Raw genomic sequence first — 20,583 nt, 5'->3', positions numbered from 1 at the left:
CAGAAGGATGAGCAGGAGTGTAGGGGTGCCGAGGAGGGCTAACCACAGTGCCACAGGCACTGCTCCCCATGAGGGAACCAGGCAGATCGCAGGCACCCAGGCAGTGCCAGGACCAGCATTTTCCATTCTCCAGCCCCAAAGCCACTGTCCATGGACACACTGACCATTCAGTGACCTCTATATTCAGCAGGAGTGCGGGAGACCCAGATGGGAATGAACCTCAGTAGTAGTATCTGTATGCACAAGTCTCAAGCCGCCTCCTCCATCTTGGGAAAACAGTCTGGCCACAGACCCCCTTTCTTTTATTTTATTGCCTAAAGAGACTGTTAGAACTGATGACAGTTGATTGGGAAAAAATACAGTTTTGGGACGCCTGGGGGGCTCTGTGGGTTAAGCGTCTGGCTTTGGCTCAGGTCATGATCCCGTGGTCTTGGGATGGAGTCCCGTATTGGGCTCCCTGCTCAGCGGGAAGCCTGCTTCTCACTCTACCTCTGCCTGCTTCTCCCCCTGCTTGTGCTCGCATGCTCTCTCTGTCTGACAAATGAGTAAGTAAAATCTTTAAAAAAAATACAGGGAAGCCAAAACCCAAAATTCGTGGTGGAAGCGACGCAGTGTCTGACTTCCCTGGGTCACCTGGGTCACCCTGCAGATCATATAAGGCCACGTTCCCATTTTTTTTCCAAGAGAGCTGTTGGTGACAGAAAATAAGTGTTTTGGCGACTTCATTCGCAGTGCCGTTCACTAGGAAGGATGTTTGTTACCATTGCCGCGTTCCTACCAGGGCTCAGGCTCCCTGCTCACAGCGTCCCTGTTTACTGTTTACAGGTGACATCTTATCTGTGGCAAAGCAGGGGCTGCTGGGCTCACTGAAGAGCGGGTGCACCCGACAGCCCCCAGCCTGCTGGCTTCAGTGGGGGGCAAAAGCTGCTCTCAGTCTTTACTTTCATGAAGGTCTTTCTTCCTGTGTTCCTGCCGACGCCCCTCTGCTCACCAGCTCCACCCGCCAGCCAGCCCCTCAGCGCCCCAGAGCACAGACTCTTTGACATTCAGCACCAGTCTCTTCTGCAGCCAAGGTTTCGAGGTGACCAGACATGTCCGCATCAGCTGTGCCTCTGCCCCGGCTGCTAACAGCCTTCTGTCTCCTCCCAAACCCCTGACCCATCCTAAGCAGTGAGTCCTCTGTGCTGGGCACCTCCCATGCCCTTCTACAGGGCCCAGGAGCTCATTTCTGCGTCCCCGTGGATCGTGCTCGCCTTGCTTCCTTCAGATATGTTATTCGTCCTTCCACGGGATGGCCCCAGTGGAACTGCACGGTCATGCCCTTTGCTTCCATTCCTGCCCCTGTGATCTAGAACATCATGTATTTCTTTGTAAATGATGGGCATTCCTTGACTTCTGTGAATCACTTCACTTCTTCTTGGACATAACGCGGAGTGATGAAATTTCTGAATTTGTGGGAAAGAGATAGAAAGGGAATCCCATTTGGAATGAGAAGTGTTGGCCCTGGGCTGGTTGTGGTGGGAGCAGGTGACCACGTCTTTGTGAGCTCGGCTCCAACTGTTCCTAAGTGCCTAGTACTGGCGGTGTTGTGGGGTCTCCCTGATGAGAAGGGATGAGCGGGAGGTGTGGGGTGTTGGGTCGTGGGGTCATCTGAATTCGGTGGGTCCACCTGACCCACACATATGAGATGAGCGGCAGAGACGGCCGTCCGGGAAGGGCGGGTACCACGAGCCTGCTGGCTGGGATGGGGCTGGGCTCTGCAGAGCACCTCAAGGTGGCTGGGCGCCCCCTCCCCCATCTTTCTGGCAGGTCTTCCAGTCCTGACCGCATCTTCAGTGTACCATGTGTGTGTGAGCATCAGAGCTCCACTAAGTCTCCTGAACCATAAGTGGCTGTTGTATGGGGAACATTGGGATTTTCAAAACTCATTCCCTCTGTGACTTTGTTGGTGGAATTTCAGATAAGACTCTCTTAGCAACAAACTGAGAAACCAGAAGTTGACTGACAGCTACGGGGTCAGTTCCCAGGAAGCCAGGGGCCTCCTTGATCATCCTGCCTGCAAATGTGCAGGATCACGAGGCTCCTAGCTCACCCCCTGGACAACGCGGGCTGGTGGGGCTCAGGCGGGGATGTCTGAGGTAGGGACATGGAGTTCCCGAGGCCCCTTGGTGTTGCTGGATGGAGTGTACGTCCTGGTTTAGGAGACAGACCCAGACTTGGGATAGGAATGGGGTAGGAGGAACATGAGGATGGGGGGGTCTCCACCATCCTTGGTGTTTTCCTGGTCTGGAAAGTGGCACTCTGGGGCATTCTGACTGCACTGAAGTGAGTTGTGGTGTCTGACTTTGCTTTACGTCCTGTTTTACAGATGCCTTTGTGAATAGCCAGGAATGGACGTTAAGTCGATCTGTGCCAGAGCTCAAAGTGGTAAGTGGTTCTTCTGGCCTCTGTGGTTGTGGTTCCTGCCCTGCAGGAGGTGGGCCTCTGTACGGGGTGGGAGGTGGCCTGTGTGCATGCCCAGGCCTGCATTCGAGAGGGCCTGGCTGTCCCTGGGGCCTTGACGTGGGTGTATGCCTGGGAAGGACCAGATGTAGCTGACAGTTTGGGACCGGAGCCCCGAGTATGCCCAGGATGGCCATGCCAGCCAGCCCACCAGCATGGCCCTGTTCATGCCAGGCAGGGTCCGTCCGCCATTTTCTCTCTTGTGTCTGTGCGCTTGTGTGAGAGAGAGACAGAGTCACACATACACGCACAGATGTGTCTGCCTTTATCCTTTGCCGGGATGCCATGGAAGGTTTCTGTGATGAGCTGTCACGCCTTGGAATTCATCATTTTAAAAACGTGACTGGTCACTTAGCATGGTACATAGTAATAACATAAAAGATTTTGTTTTTATTAAAAAGTTTAAATACTCTCCCAGTGAAATTATTTAATGCATCAAATTGCCTTACATAAAAAAATGACTTGGGTCTATTGCAACCACACCCCTGAGCACATCTCCACTGCATGTCTGCTGGCTTAGGGTTGAAGGAAGGGACCAGTATGACTTTTAAGTAAGTGTGTTCTTTGTCATGATGTCAGTGACATTTGGGAGAAGTGTGTGTGTGTGTGTGTATTTACATGCATATGTATGCACACATTTACACGTGTGTATGCATTTATGCGTGCATCTGTGTGCGATGTATATGCTTATATGTATGCGTGTACTATGCATATATGTGTGTATATTTATATGCAAAATGTGTATATTTGATGCATGTGTTTACATGTATATGTGTGTATGTGTATATGCATATTTATGGTGTGTGCATATGTGTGCCTACACATGTGTGCATTTATATGCATAAGTAGGTATGTATTTATGGTGTGTGTATGCTTACATATATACATGTATGATGCACATACGTGAGTGTATATTTGTGGTGTGTATATTTATGTCTGTGTAGGTGTGCTTGTATATGGTGTGTGTGTGTGGTACATACGTATATATATTCATGTGTGTATATGTGTGTATTTCTGTGGTGTGTATAGTTGTGTGTGGTGTGCATACATATGTGTGTACACGTGTGTTTACACGTGTGCATTTATGTGTGGCATCTGTATATGTGTGTGTACACTTGTGTGTGGTGTGTGTGCATTGTTTGTATACGTGTGTGCATGTGCATGTACATATTTGTGGGGTGTGTGATTGTGTGTATACATGTGTGTACATTGTGTGCATGTGTGTGCATATTTGTATGTATACTTGTGTGTGGCGTGTGTGTGTGTGTTGGGCTGCTCCAGTGGCGTGTAGGACCGTAGGACGCAGGCAGACAGGCCACCCTTGTTTCCTTCCGCCAGTGACTTGCACACAGGCCTGCTCGGTTCTCCCCAGCCCCCTGCCTATCTCTGCATACACAGCCTTTCCCCTGCATGAGCCCCTTCTCCCGAGGTTTGTGTAGCTGTTAGTCTCTCTGGCACGTCTGCCAGTAGCCCTCCCCGTCCCCACCCCCAGCTGCAGCCTCCGTGGTGTTTTGTGGGTGACCCGGGGTAGGGGCCAGACTTCAGGTTTCTCACCTCTGAGAAGAGATGGAGCCACAAGGAACGTCCAGCTTTGAAGAGAATGTATATGACTTTGGTCACTAGAAAAAACACGTTTTTAAACCTAAGAAATAAAGGATGACGTGGGAAGGGACTCTGGGATCTGCAGGTGTGGTCATCAGGCCCTCCTGTCCTGTCTGACGTGCCCATCCCGCTGCCCTCACCGCGTGTCTTGTCGGGGCCTCCTTCCCATTTCTCCTCGCCCTTCCTGCCAGAACCCTGACCTTTCTCTGCCAGAACCCTGACCTTTCCCTGCAGCATTGCAGGAGGCTCTGTTCCTCATGGGAGATATGGGGTCTTCTGGTCTTGTGGCCCTGCCCGAAGCCAGCATCTGCACGACTGGCCTCGAGACAGCCACTTCTTTCCTTCGTGTTTTGTGCTGTCCTGGCACAGGAATGATTCTGTCAGGTGGGCACCTTCAGGAAACGCCTGTTGAGAAGGGATAATGAAGATGTGGTCCATACACGCAATGAAATATTACTCAGCCATCAGAAAGAATGAATACCCAGCTTTTGCATCAACATGGATAGCTTGGAGGAGATTATGCTGAGTGAAATAAGTCAAGCAGAGAAAGTCCATTATCCTATGGTTTCACTTACTTGTGCAGCCTAAGAAATAGCATGAAGGACATTGGGAGAAGGAAGGGAAAAAGGAAGAGGGAGAAATTGGAGGGAGAGACGACGCATGAGAGACTCTGAACTCCAGGAAACACACTGAGGGTTTCAGAGGGGAGGGTTTGGGTGAGTCTGGTGATGGGTATTACGGAGAGCACGATTTCATGGAGCACTGGGTGTTATATGCAGACAATGAATCACGGAATACTACATCAAAAACTAATTCCGTACTGTATGGTGTCATAATTAAAAAAAAAAAAAGGAAACGCCTGTGGAATGAATGCTACAGAGTTGGCAACACTGTTACTAGGAGCTTTGCGGGAAGATTTACTGGTTGCAGGTACGGCCTCAAACTCAAACCGCTGAGGCATCTTTCTGTCCTGCAGTCAGAGCACAACAGTGGGCGCAGCGTTGTGGTGAGGCCGCGAACCACGGCCACTGTGCATGGCGGGTTGTGATTGTGTCACAGGAGCACCTCACTTCCACTGCCTGTGAACCACGTCCTGCTGTTACCCCCATTTCAGGAGGAGGAAGTACCCTCAGCGTCCTGGGAACTCCCCCGCAAGCCACAGTCAGCGAGTGGCAGGGCTGGGACTTGAACCTGTGCCTGGCGTTCCTGCGTCAGCACTGCTGGCGGAGCTTCCTGCTCCCGGGGAACCTCCTCTGTCTCGCCGCCCAGGCCGCCAGCTGCTGGCCCCACGCAGCCGCCGAGCGCTTGAAGGGCAGCCAGTGCGGCCGAGGAGCTGAGTATGAAACTTTCATTTAAGTTTAATGAACTGAATTTGAATGAGCCCCAGGAGACCAGGGGCTCCCCTTCTGACGGTGTTCCAGTCTGTGATGGTTGAGTATCCAACCCTGTGATTTGGACCCAAGCTTGGTAGTTTGTCAGGGGTTCCGCCACCAGCCACATGTGCAGACCAGCCATGACTGAAGATGCTCACTACTAAACACTGGTCTTCTGCGGGTATTTCAGAAGCATGTCATTTTTTGGAGGAATGCTCAGAGGGGTGGGAGGTGAGTCCGTGAAGAGGTGGCTTGGATTTGTGTTCCCAAACGTAACAGTCTTGAGGTTTGCACATGTGCCGAAGGGTCGGCCACGCCCCATTGATGCAGAAATGTGGTTCGGCACGCTTTCCGCGGAGCTGTGTGTCGTGGCCCTGACCTGAGTGTGGATGGATGGACTCCCCGACTGCGGAAGGGCGGGCGGCTCTTCCTCCCTGGCTGCCCCAGCAGGTCCCCCTTCTGCGCCGAGGACTTCTCAGCTTCTGCAAAAGTGCTCCTTTGTTCCGAGGCAGCCTGTGAGCTGCCATTGTTTGACACCCCATCCCCGAGACAGGTGGCCCCTTAGGTCAGCGCCTTCGGAATCCCTGACTCTGTCGCAAATGCAGTGGGTGCATGACATAATCCCAAGCCTCAAGTGGACTCTTTATGTTTGCGATAAATCTTCTGGAATCTGTCAGAGGAGAAATCTTAGCGTTCGCGTTCTTTCAAGAGTGGTGGGACCATGCCTTATGTTTTCTGAAGGCATGCCGTGATGAGATCATCGGTGACCAGTGGCTCTTGGACCAGGGCACCACTCTTGGGCGGCGGGTGCTTGGTGCTGGTGTCTGGGCGAGAAGAGCCACCCTCCACGTCCTGCCTGTAGGGGGAGCCTCGGGTCACAACCCACGTGTGGGTTTTCACTGAGTTCACTGGGATTTTTACAGACAGCCTTGGCTTCCTTTTCAGCAGACTGCACGCATAGCAGGTAAGTGGTGAGGTGAGGACGACAGGGAAAGCAGTCCGAAAAGAGAGAGCACTCCTTTCCCCCGTGTGGCGTGAGGATGCGAGCAGGAGCTCTGATGCTTCTTGGCCTCACCCCGAGGACACGGTCTGCAATCCGGGGACCGTGACTGCCTCTGGCCACCAAACGTTGGCGGGCCCATGTGTGATTTTCCCAACTCTGCTCCCACGTCAGCCTCCCACGAAGCTGGTAGACGATGGATGGGCTGGTTCCATTCTCTCCTTTTTATTCCCAGTAGCTCTCACGGGTCCCAGTGGAGCTTTACAGCCTGAAGAGCATTTCCGTGCCTTATTTTATTCCTCCTTCCAGCTGGCTGGTAGTTTCTGCCAGTCTTTGAGATTAGCATAAGGCCTGTGGGGCTGAATATGACGGTCTATGAGGCGGCCGTGCAGACCGGAGCTCAGGCCTTCCCCCGCTACCCTCAGGACTGACGGATTCTCTCCTCCTGAAGGCCCGCTTCTCCACAGAGCATTGGTGTGTGCGGAATGGACGCTGCCCATGCAGACACACAGGCCAAGCAGTGCTGGAGTCTGAGCATTTTCCTCCTCAGGAAAGAGAAGCTCTAATCTTAATTAAAAATTTAATTCTGTGGCATACTGGTTTGGATTTTCTCAGCATGAAGCTGACAAACAGCAGGTGCCCTGGAGCAAAAGAATAATTAATAGGTAGAAACTCAGATTATAGAGGCCGCAGGTAAAAGGAAGACATGAGTCCCCCCGGGAAGGGAGACAGCTTTATTTAGGATCTGTCCATGTCGCCTGGCTTTGTGCCTCCGCAGCAAAGCCTCTGTTTGTACTTGTGCTTGGTTGTTCACGTGTTGGCTCGTTAGTGCGGCCAGGGCTGGTGGGAGGCTGTCCTTGCTGGGGTGACACTGGGAGAGACAAGGTGACCCCGAGCCTGCCCATTGAGACTCGTCAGCATCACTGGTCAGACCCATACAGCGATACTGGTAAGATAAAGGTCAAGGTACAGCGTCATGAGGAGGGCACGAAACGGGGTTTGAAGAGAGGTGCCCAGTTGAGGTTGTGCGTTAGGAAGGCTTCTCAGAGGAGGTGACATCTGAACTGCTTGCTGACCCGTGAGCAGGAGCAGCATTTCAGGAAGTGATGGATGTGAGAAAGTCCAGGTGTCTGGAGACAGCAAGGCCTCTCAGGACAAGGCAGTTTCCAGGAGTCTCTCTGGTACTCCAGGGGTGAGGAGGGGAGCCTGTTGGCTCGTTAGTGCGGCCAGCACTAACAGGCCAGCTAACATCTGCCCTTGTGATCCAGTGGACAGCAGACCTGCCCCAGGAGTACTCCCAAGGGAGTACGAGGAAAGTACTCCCAAGTACAGGGGCTCCATGGCCGGAAAGGGTGAGAATCTGGGATGACTTCCATGTTTCTGGTTTGAGAGGCAGGGTGGGGTGTGGCCACAGAGATGGATGAACAAACTGGGGGAAGTGATGAAGTCTGGGCATGGTGGGGTCTGAGTACCAGCAGGGATGGTGTGGGGTGCATGCAGAGAACTTCGTGGTTCTCCTGGTGGCGGCTGGAGAATGAGATTTGGGATCAGTAGCTTACTGGGGGTAGGAGGGATGTGGCCAGGCACACTGGGGGTCAAGCATCTAGAAGAAGCTAGGAGATCTGCAAGGATCCTGTGTAGGCCAAGAGGAAGTTCAGGGAGGAAGCCCGGAGCAGAAAGTTTGAAGAAAGCATAGCTCACCTCCAGCTTCTGGTGGTGGGCTGGGTCAGGAGCAAGAGAAAGGCCAGTGCTCCGAGAAGCATAGTCCTTGCTGACCTCAGGGGCAGCGTCCTTGCAGCCCTCGGCTCAACACTTGAGATCTTAGGGGTCGAGGACAGGCCTGGGAGGGCACGAGCATGGCTGAGAGCCTGGCTCTGCTGGGAAGGGGACCTGGCTTTCATAGGAGGGGACTTGCGTCCAGAGGCAGGGCTCTTGTTTTTTTCTTACAGAATTGATTTGGGCATCTTGAATGCAGAGAGGAAAGTTCTGGTGGGGAAGGGAAAGGTAAATATACAGAAGGAGGTTCTCCCTGGGCGGCTTGCAGAGGAGGTGGAGGAAGTGAGGTTCCTGGCATAGGCGAAGGAAGGTTTTCAAGGGTCCCCCGCAGGGAGGGTCCAGCTGCCCTCAGGTCCATGTGTCAGGGCTGTGGTAAGAGAGCTTTTCCTGAAGAAGGCGCTGCACAGGGGACACTGCCCACTGGGAGTAAGACGCAGCTGGTTCTGGCTGGAGCCTTGGTCCTCCTCGCTCTGGATGGGCATTTTAACCCAGTCCAGACACCTTTGCCGCCTTCACTGCGGGCCCCTCTCTGCCCTGTGTCCTGGTCCCGCCGCCCGGACCCATGCTCCAGAGAAGAAGGCTTCTCCCTGTTCTCCGCGCCCTGCTCCCAGCCCCCCTTTCAGCCCCTGCAGCCCCCATGGTTCATCCTCCATGTGGCTCTTTTTAGTTGATCTCTCTCTGGGCTCTGGGACCAATGCCGTAGTCTTGGTGGAACATATCAGAACACCCTTCTCATTCCTATATGAGTCCAGACTGCTCCAGGCCCCATGGAACCCCCATGGACCTCGCTCAGGATGGTGAGGGTGTACGGTCAGTGTCGATGGGCTGACTCACTGTGCGCACTGCCGGTGGTGCCGCTGCCCACGGTGCCAGCACGACCACAACCAGCGTGTGCTCAGACGGCGCTGACGTGCTCAGAGCCTGCGAGACTGGTGAGGACAGGAGACGGGCAGCTGGGCTCAGGAAGCCCTTTGACTTCAGGAGAGTTTGACGAGCCAGGTTTGGTACTTCCTGTGGATGCTTGGGTGTGATCAAACTTTGACTTACTATACATGCTCACCTCTCTCTGTTTGCAGATTGACGAGTAGAGTGACAGAATGATAATGAACGGTCGTCCGATTCTGTGTTTCAGGGCATCGTGGGTAATTTGGCCAGCGGCAAGTCGGCCCTGGTGCACCGGTATCTGACCGGCACGTACGTCCAGGAGGAGTCTCCCGAAGGTATGCTGTCTGCCAGGCTGTCTCAAGCTCCAGAGCGTTTAGTTTATTAGATTTTCCCATAGCATACTCTGAATCGTGACGATGATGCATCATCACATGTCGAAAAAGAGTAAAATGCCAAGCAGTAAAGATCCTTAGGTATGTTGTTTCTTCCATAGTGTTTTTAGCTAACCGATTATACTTACTTTGGCATTTAGAGTGGTAGAGTAGAGTCTTGAAATGCTGTTGAATTTATTTCTTATGTAATAGTCCTGGCGTTTCAAATGTCAGTCCGGTGTCGCCCCCTTTAAATACTGCTCGGACATTCCTCTGATCTGGGTATTGAGTTTTTCCGTAACTTGTATGTACTGTTACGTGGTCCTGGATCAGAGCCTCTCACATGACCACCACATGTTTGAGTACATCCCCCCATATATTGTATTATGAACATGTAAGAATCATTTTGCATGAGAGTAAGAGATTTCTTTTGCCATTAGGGTTTTGCTTCTTCAGTTAACATATTCATATTTTATTTTTTGCTTTAAGTGAAATTATGGTAGCAGTAGGAAGCCACGCAGACCCTGTGTCTTTAATCAATGTAGAGTTCACAGGCGGCTTTCTGAATGATATTTTCTCTCCATGTAACCTTTTACAATCCAACTCTGAGACACTGAATTTCTGGTTCCTTCTTTTTCTTACTGGCTGTTCCATTCTTTGCAGATATGGATGCAGGTAACTATACGTTTCCTTCATGGCAGCGCTTGTCTTGTTTGAAGAGAGAGGACAGGCTCGACTTCGCACTGTAGTGTTCCCTCCCTCCTCGTTCTGTGTGCCATTGATTCTGTTTCATTTTATCCTTTTGTTTAAGTTACACATTTCACCCTGTTTTGTCCCTTAGATGTGTTCTTAGAAGCAATCCTGAGTAGCTTCTCATGTTCCCTGTAACACCTGTTCTAGTATTTAACTCTTGTCCTGGAGACCGTGTAACCATTCCGAAGAGCACGGAAGGCTGGCGTTCTGGGGCTCTCTGGGGGCTTGGCCGTCATTCTGCAGGGTCTTGCAACCCTGTCCTCAAAGCCTCGTGGTGGTCACCTCAGGGAAAGGTCTGCTTTTTCGTTATCCACATGGACATTAAGGTGTAGGGAGTTCAGACACACAGGCTTCTAGCTGGGAGTTGAAGAGAAGCCCGTGTATCTGATGGATGGAGAATGTATACAGATGCTAGGAAAAGTACCATCTGGACAGGGGTTGGGGGAGAGGTGGTCCTGGGTCTTTCTGACGTCTTCCCTGGGACCTGTGCCTGGGCTGTGCTGGTGTTGCGTCTGTTCCTCGGTGTCTGAGCATGGATTTTAGCCATAGTCCTTTGGATTCCACTGAGGAGGCCTGAGCTCTTTTCTTGGGCTTTCTGCATCTTTGTTGGGGTTAGGGACTATTGATGAGGCCAGCTGTTGAGGGACAGGCTAACCTGACCTCCCACGATCGCCTCGTGGAGTGAATCTGCACGCATTCTCGGGGGTCGCTGGTGACAGGGTCTGGGCCCCTGGTTTTCTGCCAGTGCTTGGGCTCCTCCTGCGCTCAGTTCGGCGTCCAGTGTAGTCAGCGTGGGCGCCCCCAAGTCATGGATGCTGGTTCTTCCCCACGCAGTGCTGTGCTGTTGTTATGTGGCTTTTGCTGTTTTCCCATGTGCTGTTTTTGGTCTGTTCCATCACATTTGGGGCTGTGGTTTCTTTTCAAGGGACCCTTATATTTTGATGAGCATGAAGGCATTTTTCTTGAATGTTCATACTTCAGATAAAAATTATACTTAGTGGAATGACTCAAACGGTGGTCTCTGATGAACCCCCCTTCTTTGATTGTTTAACACATTTTACTCTATTGAAATGTCATGGCAGTGCATACAGTTTTAAAAATACACCATTTTACAGGGTAGAAGCATGCGTGAGCACACCAAAGGACATCCCTTTCCTCATCTGCAAAGTCTCATTCCCCACAGTGAGGCTTGTGCCCAATGTGTCTTGGATCGGGGAAAGACCATCCATGATCCTTTCTCTCTACTTTCAAGGACAGGCCACCTGCCTGTCCTCTCATGTGTGACTCAGGTCAGGGTAGGGCCCCCAGGTGAGCCTGAGTAGACGTGCATTGGGGCCTCTGGCTGCAGAAGGAACTGGGCAGGTGCCGCTGTGTGTTTGGGAAACCCATACCTCCTCCCCTACAATCTTTGCTTCCCAGGGGCTGTCCACTCCCGCCTTCCTGGAACCAGGCAGGTAGCCACGTCCTTGCCTCGTGGGGAGGCCGGGGCACTGACTCCCACTTCCTGTCCCCTGGCCTGGGCGAGTCTCGTAGCAGCAGGAGAATCCGTTTGTTTCAGAAAGGGCGTGAATGACGGAAGCCTCGCTTTCTCACTGTCTGGCCACACTGGAGTTCTTTCTGGAACTGGAACTCTGCCAGGGACCCTGCAGCTGGAAAAAGTGATCTTGGTTGTTGTTGAATGTGAATGACATTGACGTATTAGATATGCTTACTTCATTGAGAAGCCTTCCATCCAGAATGTTCTGGATTTGGAGTATACCAAATTTCTGCCCAGGTTTGTGTGCCCATGCGGGCGGCACGAGAAGCTGATCACAGCTCAGCCCCACCTGTGAGTATCTGCGAGACAAAGGGTCAGGTTAGGGGCAGCAAGCTGAGGATGGATATCTCCAGTGCCACCCTGGGGGGAGGGCACGTCCTGCAAGCTGTGCGGCCCTTCACTTCTTCTAACTCATCCTTCTTCCCTCCTGCAGCTGTTGGAGTGACCAGCTGGCTGCCCCCGGCCGCGCATGGCAGTGACTTCAGGCACCAGCTTGCTGCTGCCGGTGGCCGTGAAATCGACCAGTGTGCATGGCTCGCTGGAGCTCTCCTGTCCTCTCAGGGTTGTTTCTTGATTTCCTTAGCATGCAAATGTCCCTTAGTGCCACTCTGACCCGCCGCCATGAGACCTTCACATTGGGGACAGCTTTCTCTTTGCAGGAGAGTTCTCTCTTCTGCAGAAACCGGTGCGGGATGACCGGGACTTTTGGCCGAATGTACTTTTCGTCAGATGGGTTGTAGCTGGGTCTCCGAGGAGAACAGCTGCTGTGTTTGAAACGGCTGATAGGTTCTCACAGATACTCCTGTAGCAGAGGGTTGACAAACACGATTTCAATGATTTTAAAGGTGCAGTTTAAATGAGGGATAGATTTAAATATTATGTGTGTTTCTTAATGAGTAAATGAGCAATGCAAAAGTGGGTAACTCAGAGGGGAGCCAGTGGTTCCGTCCAAGTCATCTGAGGAATGAAATTTCTGTGTAAATACCCATTCAGCTGTGTGTGTGTGTGTGCATGCGTGTCAGTTCTAGGGCTGTCATAGCAAGTGACCACAGATGGCATACTGTCGCCATGCCGGAGACCTGAAGCCCGACAGGATGGTGTTGACCAGGTGCATTCCTCTTGGAGGCTCTGACCACTGGTCTGTTCTCACGCAGTGTTCTTCCAATGGCCTTGTCTACGTGCGATGGCACTCTTCTCATGGGGCTGGTGGTCACTGGATGTAGGGCCCACCCTGGTCTCGTCTGACCTCATCTTTGTCACCTCTGCAAAGACCCTGTTACCAGATGAGGTCACATCACGGATATTAGGGGCGAGGACTCAAGCTTCTCTGTCACGGGAGGGAATCCCCCCACCAGCGCTGCTCCATGGGTGATGCACACCTGGTTTTGAAGCAGAAGCTGCACCTGGCATGGTTGTCCGCTCCCTGCGGTGGGGGGGTGGGGACAGACCGTGAGCTGCCCTGCTGTCGCTGGAGGTGCTCACTGCTGGTGTCCTGGAGCTCTGCAGAGAGATGAGCTTGCCTGTGACCATCACACCTTTGATGGGGATTTCACAGCTGTCACTCACTGTCTGTAAGGAGAAGCAGCGTGATCCGTGCCTTGTTATTGGCGCTTATTAGAATTGTGAACGATTTTGGCCATGTTGTCTGAGTGTCCACCTCACGTCCATGCTTCATGTTCATGGTGCTCCCTCCCACCATGCCCCACCAACCTCAGACCTCCTCTTGGGTTTTCACTCTGTCCCCCTCAAAATCAAGAAAGAGAAAAGAAAGGAAACACGGATGTCCAGTCTCTGCGGGAACATGAAGGACACCTGCCCTGAGCCGTGGTGCCCCTTGAGGATTGGGAGGTGGTGGACTGTGGTGATGTCGAGAGACTTCGAGCTTTAGAATGGGGTCAGTGCCCTGAGACCCTGTCTCTGTGACATCCCTGTGTTCTTCCTCTTCTCTCTTATGCCGTGGGCCTTGCTGAACTGTGCAGAGAGCTCGGGTGGAAGAATCTAGAGCCTGGAGGAGCTCACACCGGCTAGCTGCCATGGTGGTAGTGCAGGGCAAGGGCCCAGGAGCTTCCCAGGATGAGACTTCACTGTCCCGTGGGTTGAGGGGAAGATTTTACAGTCTGCAGAGGTGAGCTTAATGTCCACAGACCCTTTCTCCTGTGTTTATAAAACTAACTGCTCTTAGCTAATTTTCCAAGGAACTGTGGGAACAAAATGGGGAGAAAGGTGCCGGGCTGCCCCGTTCCTGGCTGCCCCTGTCCCATGTGGGTGGAGAGCTCTGTGGTCATGGCTCCTGGCAGGAGCAAGGGCCTGCTGGCAGTGAGGTCCCTGCAGGCTGGCTATCCTCCCCTGGTCTTGCCATCGGCACCGCCAGCAGCTGTTTCTCAGCAGATACGTCTGTCTTGGGGTGGGAGGTGGTTCTCAGGAGCACATGGGTCTGAAATATTTTTTTTAATGAATGTTTGCTTAGTTGCTTAGAAACAAACCATGTGGTAAACACTTAGCCATATTTTTTGGGACACGTGAAGTGCATTTGAGCTGTCAGCCCCTGAAACCCTTTCCAAATCAAATAAACTTAAAAAAATTTTTTGTCAGCTACCACTGCTCAACAGATGTTAGGGCTTACTTCTAAACACGTCCTCTTGTGCTGTTTAAAGTCCTGATGAAAAAAAATCTGTAAACTCTAATAAAAGTTGAGTAGTTTTGAAATCCAGCCTTTTAAGTGTTTTAACACAATTTTGCCATGTTACTTGTAACTGAGTGATTATGAGTACATGACAATTTTTTAATGAGGATTATCTGTAAACCTTGAGGTTACGAGCAGCCTGCTGGGAGTTTGGTTTAATAGATCAGGCACAAGTCCGGTCTTTTTCACGTTCTCTGATCCTTTCAAATCCGTCCCTGGCCATGGAACGTCACTGACCTCTCACTTCCTTCCCCCTGCTCTTCACTCTGTCCTCTCAGACGTAAGCCACGTAGAGGGCCAGGTGATACTGCCCAGAATAGGGGAGGGATCCTGAAATTATCCCTAGAGCCACAAAGAAATCATGAAAGAGCACGTTCTGCTTTGTTTTGAACAAGGAAAAGAAGGCTGTAAAGTAAGAATGAGGAGGTCGTCATGTTTTTGGCATTGACAGAGCTGGCAGGACAAAATGTGTTTTTGAGTTGGTCGTTTGGAACTCAGAACACATCTTCCCATGTTGTTACAATTAGGTCAACAAGAAACCGAGGGCGTACTGTGAGCCGGGTACCTTCCAGAAAAGAGAAGAACCTTCTGTTGAATTAACTCAAGTTCAAGGCCGTGATTCACACCTGGCCAAAGAAGACAGTGAGCACTCAGAGGAGGGCTTGCTGGCTTCTGCCCGGAAGAGTGCCAGCTTCCCCCTGCAGCCCACAAATGCTCCCTCTGGCCATGTGATGCAGAGCCCCCAAATAGCACCGTGCACACTGTTGACACAGCTGTTGCTTTCCCAAGACCTCTTGGGACATCACACGTTGCTACAAAACCATTTCTTTAATAGGAAAAAGGAGATGAGGGTCCAGAAAGTTTCACCTTTGCAATTATAGGTCACTTTTTCCTGGAGAAGTTTTAATACCAAAGGTGTGTTTTAGAGCTTCAATTGTGTGACCTCTGTATTGCAAATGGAAAAGTGGTCATTGGAGAGTCCCCTGGTCCGTTGCTGCATCTGTCCCTGTGTCTGGCCTTGATTCTGTCATCTTGTTGGCAGCCGGCTCCCGTCTCAGGCAGTCTGAATGGCAGTAGAGCCGTTACCACTGGCCCTGCAGCGGCCTGCTCGGATCTGGCTTCTGATCTGGAAGTCACAGGGTACACATGCAGTGTGTCAGCCTAGACTGTAGGTGACCACCTTCAAGGAGTTTGCGTAGAAAAGCAGGGATTTATGTAACTCGTGTGTGGGGAGCAGCTAAGAGGAAGGATTTCGTCTAGGAAACCTTGCTGATCCACGTAAGCTCCCGAGGAATGATCTGTCCCATTTCTTGCCTCAGTGGGCTTTCTGCTCAGCGAGGTCTCCCCACTTGGTGGCAGGCATTTCATTGGTGATCCTTAGTGTTCCCGGGAAATGGGGAGGAGAGTTGGCTATTTCTGTAGCTCCAGCAGAAGATCAGACATCCGTCTGGTTGCCTGGCTGCAGTTCTGTGCTCTTCTGTATCGTCACTGATGGGGGCTCGTAATGCAGAGCTCTTCCGTGACACTCGGACCCGCTGTCTGGCCTTACGCCCTGAGGACCCGCCCTGGCAGTGCCCCGGGTACCGTTTGAACTCACCCCTGTGCTGCTGCTGCCAAATCGTTCTGGCTTCCATGGCCCTGCTTTGGCTGTGGACCTTGGGCTTCTTAGGCATGTTTTCCTTCTTGATTTTCAAGGACAGCAAACTCCAGAATGTTATGCATTTGTTTGGATCTGAAAGTATCAGCTCACAAAACTTTTTCTGTATCTCCCTCCCCACTGTTGTCTTAACTCACCACCCCTTCCTCCTGCTCAGGCTGCTTTACTGGTTCTAGGAAGTGGGAGACCTCAGATGTCTGTGACCATGACTTCGCTAGGTGAGAGGTTTTCTGTGGAAGGCAGCATAGAAAGGAAGAAATACTGGGCTGAGACCAGCCTTGGGGTGAAGAGAGGAGAAGGTGAGGGGCACACCATGCCTGGTGCAGAGGGGAGGGTGCAGGGAGGAATGCGTGGGTTAGGAGAAACTCCCTGTGGGTCAAGGTGGAGAGACTGACATTCCGGAGGAGGCTGGGTATCATTTGAATGGATGGAGCTCACCTGGCAGGTATGGCTGATGAGAGATGCAGCGGTTGACATTGTCTGCAGAAAATGTTACCTCCTGGGAGACCATGCTTACTGGACCGAGAACTCCTAAGTGCCAACTCTCCTTTAGGGTCATGGACTCGGAGGACCAGGACTTGGTGATGAGGGAGGTCAAAGTTAGCAGAAGTGAAATAGGCCAAGTGGCAAAACTACATGGAAGAATCTGTGGTCAAATGAGAGTGCCCATGTCTGTGACTGTGCAGGAGTCCCCTGTCTCCAGCCTAGGGGCAGAGATCATGTGACCGTGTGGGAGTCCCCTATCTCCAGCCTGGGGGCAGGACGTCCGCAGGTACTAGCTGTTCCAGTCTCACCGGATGAGAAGGCTCGCCCAATCCTGTATGTGCGTGTGCGTGCTTGCACATGGGTAGACCATGCAGATCTACCACTGATCCTGCGGATGACGGTTTCATAGCATCCACGTGAATTCTCTGGTGACTGACCCAGGCCAGAAGTAAAAGCCAGAGTCGACTTCAGTGTCGTGTTCTGTGCATCCTGGGTGGCTTCCTGGAGGCAGTGTGTTGGGAGACTCTGAGGGAGGGTCTAGTCTGGGCAGAATATGAAGTGTGATGAGTAAGCAGCAGAGGCCTGTGTTCTGCTCACACGGCCCCGTGGAGCAGCATGTGTGGCCGGCATTTGTTACCCTTTTCCCGAGACCCATTTTTTCAAAGCTGTTTTACTTATTTTTAAAAAATAACATCAGGGACAAAAGAAGAAAACAGCACTTGCTCTTTGAGGGCTGCTTGAGTAGTGGATGGTGTGGAGAGAGCGGGGGAGGGGGGCTTGGTGCACAGACCCGACTGGCTCGCAGCATGCTCTTGTCTCTCCCCAGGGTGGGGGGGCGGGGAGCGGGCCTGGACTGGTGTGGGGAGCGTGGGGGGCATGTGGGCGAACTGTCCAAAACCACGTGCCCTGTAACCACGTAGCCTGGCAGGGGTGCGGGTCAGCTGCTCTGTGCGTCTTCCTTGCAGTCCAGGGAAGAAAGAGGCCTTGTTGGGTCAGGGGGATGGCTACTGTAGACATGCTCTGACAGGAGTTGGGGGTCCGGCCTCTGACAGGATGTGGGGACAGGGAGGAGTCCTTGGACAACCTCTGGAGGTTGGAATGGATTCACATCCCGACAGAAGGAACTGCAGGAACCTGTTGACCTCCACGCCCTCTACAGCCTGTCAGGGGTTCTGGCTGCTCGTTAGTTCTGAGAAACACTGGCCACAGAGTGTGTTTGTGCTGTCTGGGCGCTGGGCCCTGTGCCCTGGAGTGCCCTCCAGCTTGGGCAGGCGCCCGCCATGCACCAGGGAGCAATGCAAGTTGATCTTGTTCCAGAATGTTCCAGATGCAGGAGCTTCCTGTGCCATGTGCAGAGTCAGGTTTAGCTGGAGAGGCAGTGACACACAGGCATGCATGCGTGTGCATGCACACATACCACACACACACACTCACACACACACACACACCCGTGAGGACACCCCAGGGGCAGTCTGTCTCCTGCCCGCACTTTGCAGGCTCGGAGCTGTGCAGCTCATGCTCTGCACTCTCCTCAGGTGTGCTCGCCGACCAAAGCTCCCTCTAGGATGGGGACAGAGACCTAGAGACAAAACCCGGATTCCTTCCAGTAAAGTAAATACACTGTTTCCACAGGACTGGAACAGTTACAGCGAGTCTCTAGAGGGAAGGCGGAAAACTGTAATGTGCGGGCATTGGCATGAGAAATGTCAAAGGGGAGACTGGGTCCAGCAGCGCCTGCCCTGCTCGAGCTGTGACTGTCCATGAGCTGGAAGAGTCACTGCATTTTGAAACATTTGTAAAAGTAAATAAACCAACCAAGAGGCACCCAGGGGGAAAGAAGAATATGGCCCATGGTGCCTAAACTATTTATTACTTGGTCCTTTAGTGACAGTTTACAGACCCCACGTTACAGTGTGTAGAAATGGCATCAACTCGTTAAAATGGATAGGATTTTTTGGTTTCTCCGTAGGGTTGGATCTAACAGTGAGCAGTCTTTTTTAATTTCTTGAAGCAGATACCTGATTTACACTCAGGGAATAGTGAGTGAGCAGTTATTTATTTATTTATTTTTTGAGAGAGAGTGAGTGAGAATGAGTTGGGCAGAGAAGCAGAGGGGGAGAGCAAACCTCAAGCAGGGTTACCCGCTCAGCGTGGAGCCTGATATGGGGCTCTATCCGGTGAGGCCGAGTTCATGACTAAGCTGAAATCAAGAGCTGTACACTTAGCCGGCTGAGCCACCCAGGCACCCCATGAGTGAGCAGTTCTGAAAGCCATTACTTTTCCATATTTGATTCTAGATTTGCATATTTAAAAATAGAGTTTGTGCAACAGATTATTTTTATTTATTTATTTATTTATTTATTAGGATTTTATTTATTTATTTGACAGAGATCACAAGTAGGCAGAGAGGCAGGCAGAGAGAGAGAGGAGGAAGCAGACTCCCCACTGAGCAGAGAGCCCGATGTGGGACTCGATCCCAGGACCCTGAGATCATGACCTGAGCCGAAGGCAGCGGCTTAACCCACTGAGCCACCCAGGCGCCCCAACAGATTATTTTTTTAATGGAAAGTTACTTTCACATGGATTGCGCTAGTTGAGTCCCCATGAATCTGGGGACTGAGGGACCACTCGCCAGCATGCCAGTAGCTGCGTAACCCAGCGTCCGGCTTCAGTTTGGAGCTTGTGGTCACGCGCCCACTACCATTCTGGGGCTCTGGCCCTGACACCTGGGTCAGGCCACAGGTAGTGTCACTGGTCGAGGAAGCCTTGTTTCAGTATTCTGCATGAGCCAGGTTCTTGGACCCCAGTTTGCAAAGCTCTTCGCAAGTTTACTTTTTTTGGTGCTTAAAATAAATGTGCAGAATACTAAATAAAACAACCTTAAGTGTGTTCTTTTCCCCCAAAGAAACTAGTACGAGACTAAGTATATTTCATTAAGTTCACCACGCAAGTTATTTCAGGGATGGCAGTAGGTGCTGGAATGTTCAAGTCCAGCCACCGCCGTGGGCACTGGAATGTTTTCAATAAACAGTTCACTGATTTGGTTATGAATCAGATTTTACTGAGCAGGGGCCTCGAGAATGCAGTTCTGGGACTGCCCCCCTCCCCCCATCCACTCAGTGGATTCTGGGGGCAGGTTCTGTACCTACTCTCGGTACCCTCCCTATCCCCCCCGCCCCATCCGACACCAGGCCTGGCTCTTCTCCTCCTGCCCACCGCCCTTGAAAACAAGCTGCATTCTGGCAGAGCTTCTGCCCCTTTCCCTCTGTTCCCAGCACCAGCACTCTGCGTGGCACGGGGCAGGGCTTGCCAAACACGTGATTGGTGGTTCGGAAGGCCACGGTTAGGCGGACCCCAGTGCCAAATTGGCAGGAAGCACTTGGGAAAGGCTCACAGGTAGCAACTCTCTTGCCTGTGCTGGGAAGAGCCAGATGGTGTCACCGGAGTGCTGATCAGATACATTCTACCCTTTACTGGTGTGGAAGCCCAGCTGGTGGTGAGGAGCACGCCTCGGGCTTGGGTAAGTGTGGAGAGGCTGTTAGCAGAGACTGGAGAACCTTCTCCTTGGAGCGGTTTAAGAAGCACTGTGGAAGCCTTGCTATCTCATGAGTTGTTTTGACCTGGTCTCCTAGATCTTCCAGAACATGGGGAATTAGGACCAAATGTTAGGCAAACTCTTGGTTTTCATGTAGGAATGGGAGCAGTGTTTTTTGCCTTCTGGTTGCATCCTCCTGGATGTGCTCCCATGTCACTGCCTTTGCAAGTGGAAACTCTCCCGCTAAGTGTGAGTTTGCATTTGGAAATCGCAAAATTGTCCTTGTAACGGAGCAGTCTCTAGCTGATTTCTGCCAGGCACTTGTGATGTTTAAGGACCCGATGGGGAGCTGATGTGGGCCAGCTCCTGCCTGCTCACCTTGGTCACTTGAGTCAGGTGCTGTGATTACCTGAGTTTTCACAT

At 51.9% G+C, this 20,583-nt stretch overlaps 1 protein-coding gene across 7 annotated transcripts in view; it reads left to right on the top strand.

The window, feature by feature from the left end:
* Nucleotides 1–20,583, top strand: part of AGAP1 (ArfGAP with GTPase domain, ankyrin repeat and PH domain 1) — a 505,804-nt gene that overhangs the window by 167,026 nt on the left and 318,195 nt on the right. For all 7 annotated transcript variants that reach the window (XM_059167640.1, XM_059167642.1, XM_059167641.1 and 4 more), the window contains exons 2-3: nucleotides 2,369–2,427; nucleotides 9,386–9,473. In XM_059167640.1, the coding sequence (XP_059023623.1) occupies nucleotides 2,369–2,427; nucleotides 9,386–9,473 (147 nt within the window). The remainder of the gene's footprint in view (nucleotides 1–2,368; nucleotides 2,428–9,385; nucleotides 9,474–20,583) is intronic.

Source organism: Mustela lutreola, chromosome 3 (genome assembly GCF_030435805.1).
Source record: "Mustela lutreola isolate mMusLut2 chromosome 3, mMusLut2.pri, whole genome shotgun sequence".
Lineage (NCBI taxonomy): Eukaryota > Metazoa > Chordata > Mammalia > Carnivora > Mustelidae > Mustela > Mustela lutreola.
The sequence above is the reverse complement of the archived record's forward strand: the minus strand, read 5'-3'. Positions and strand labels throughout refer to the sequence as shown.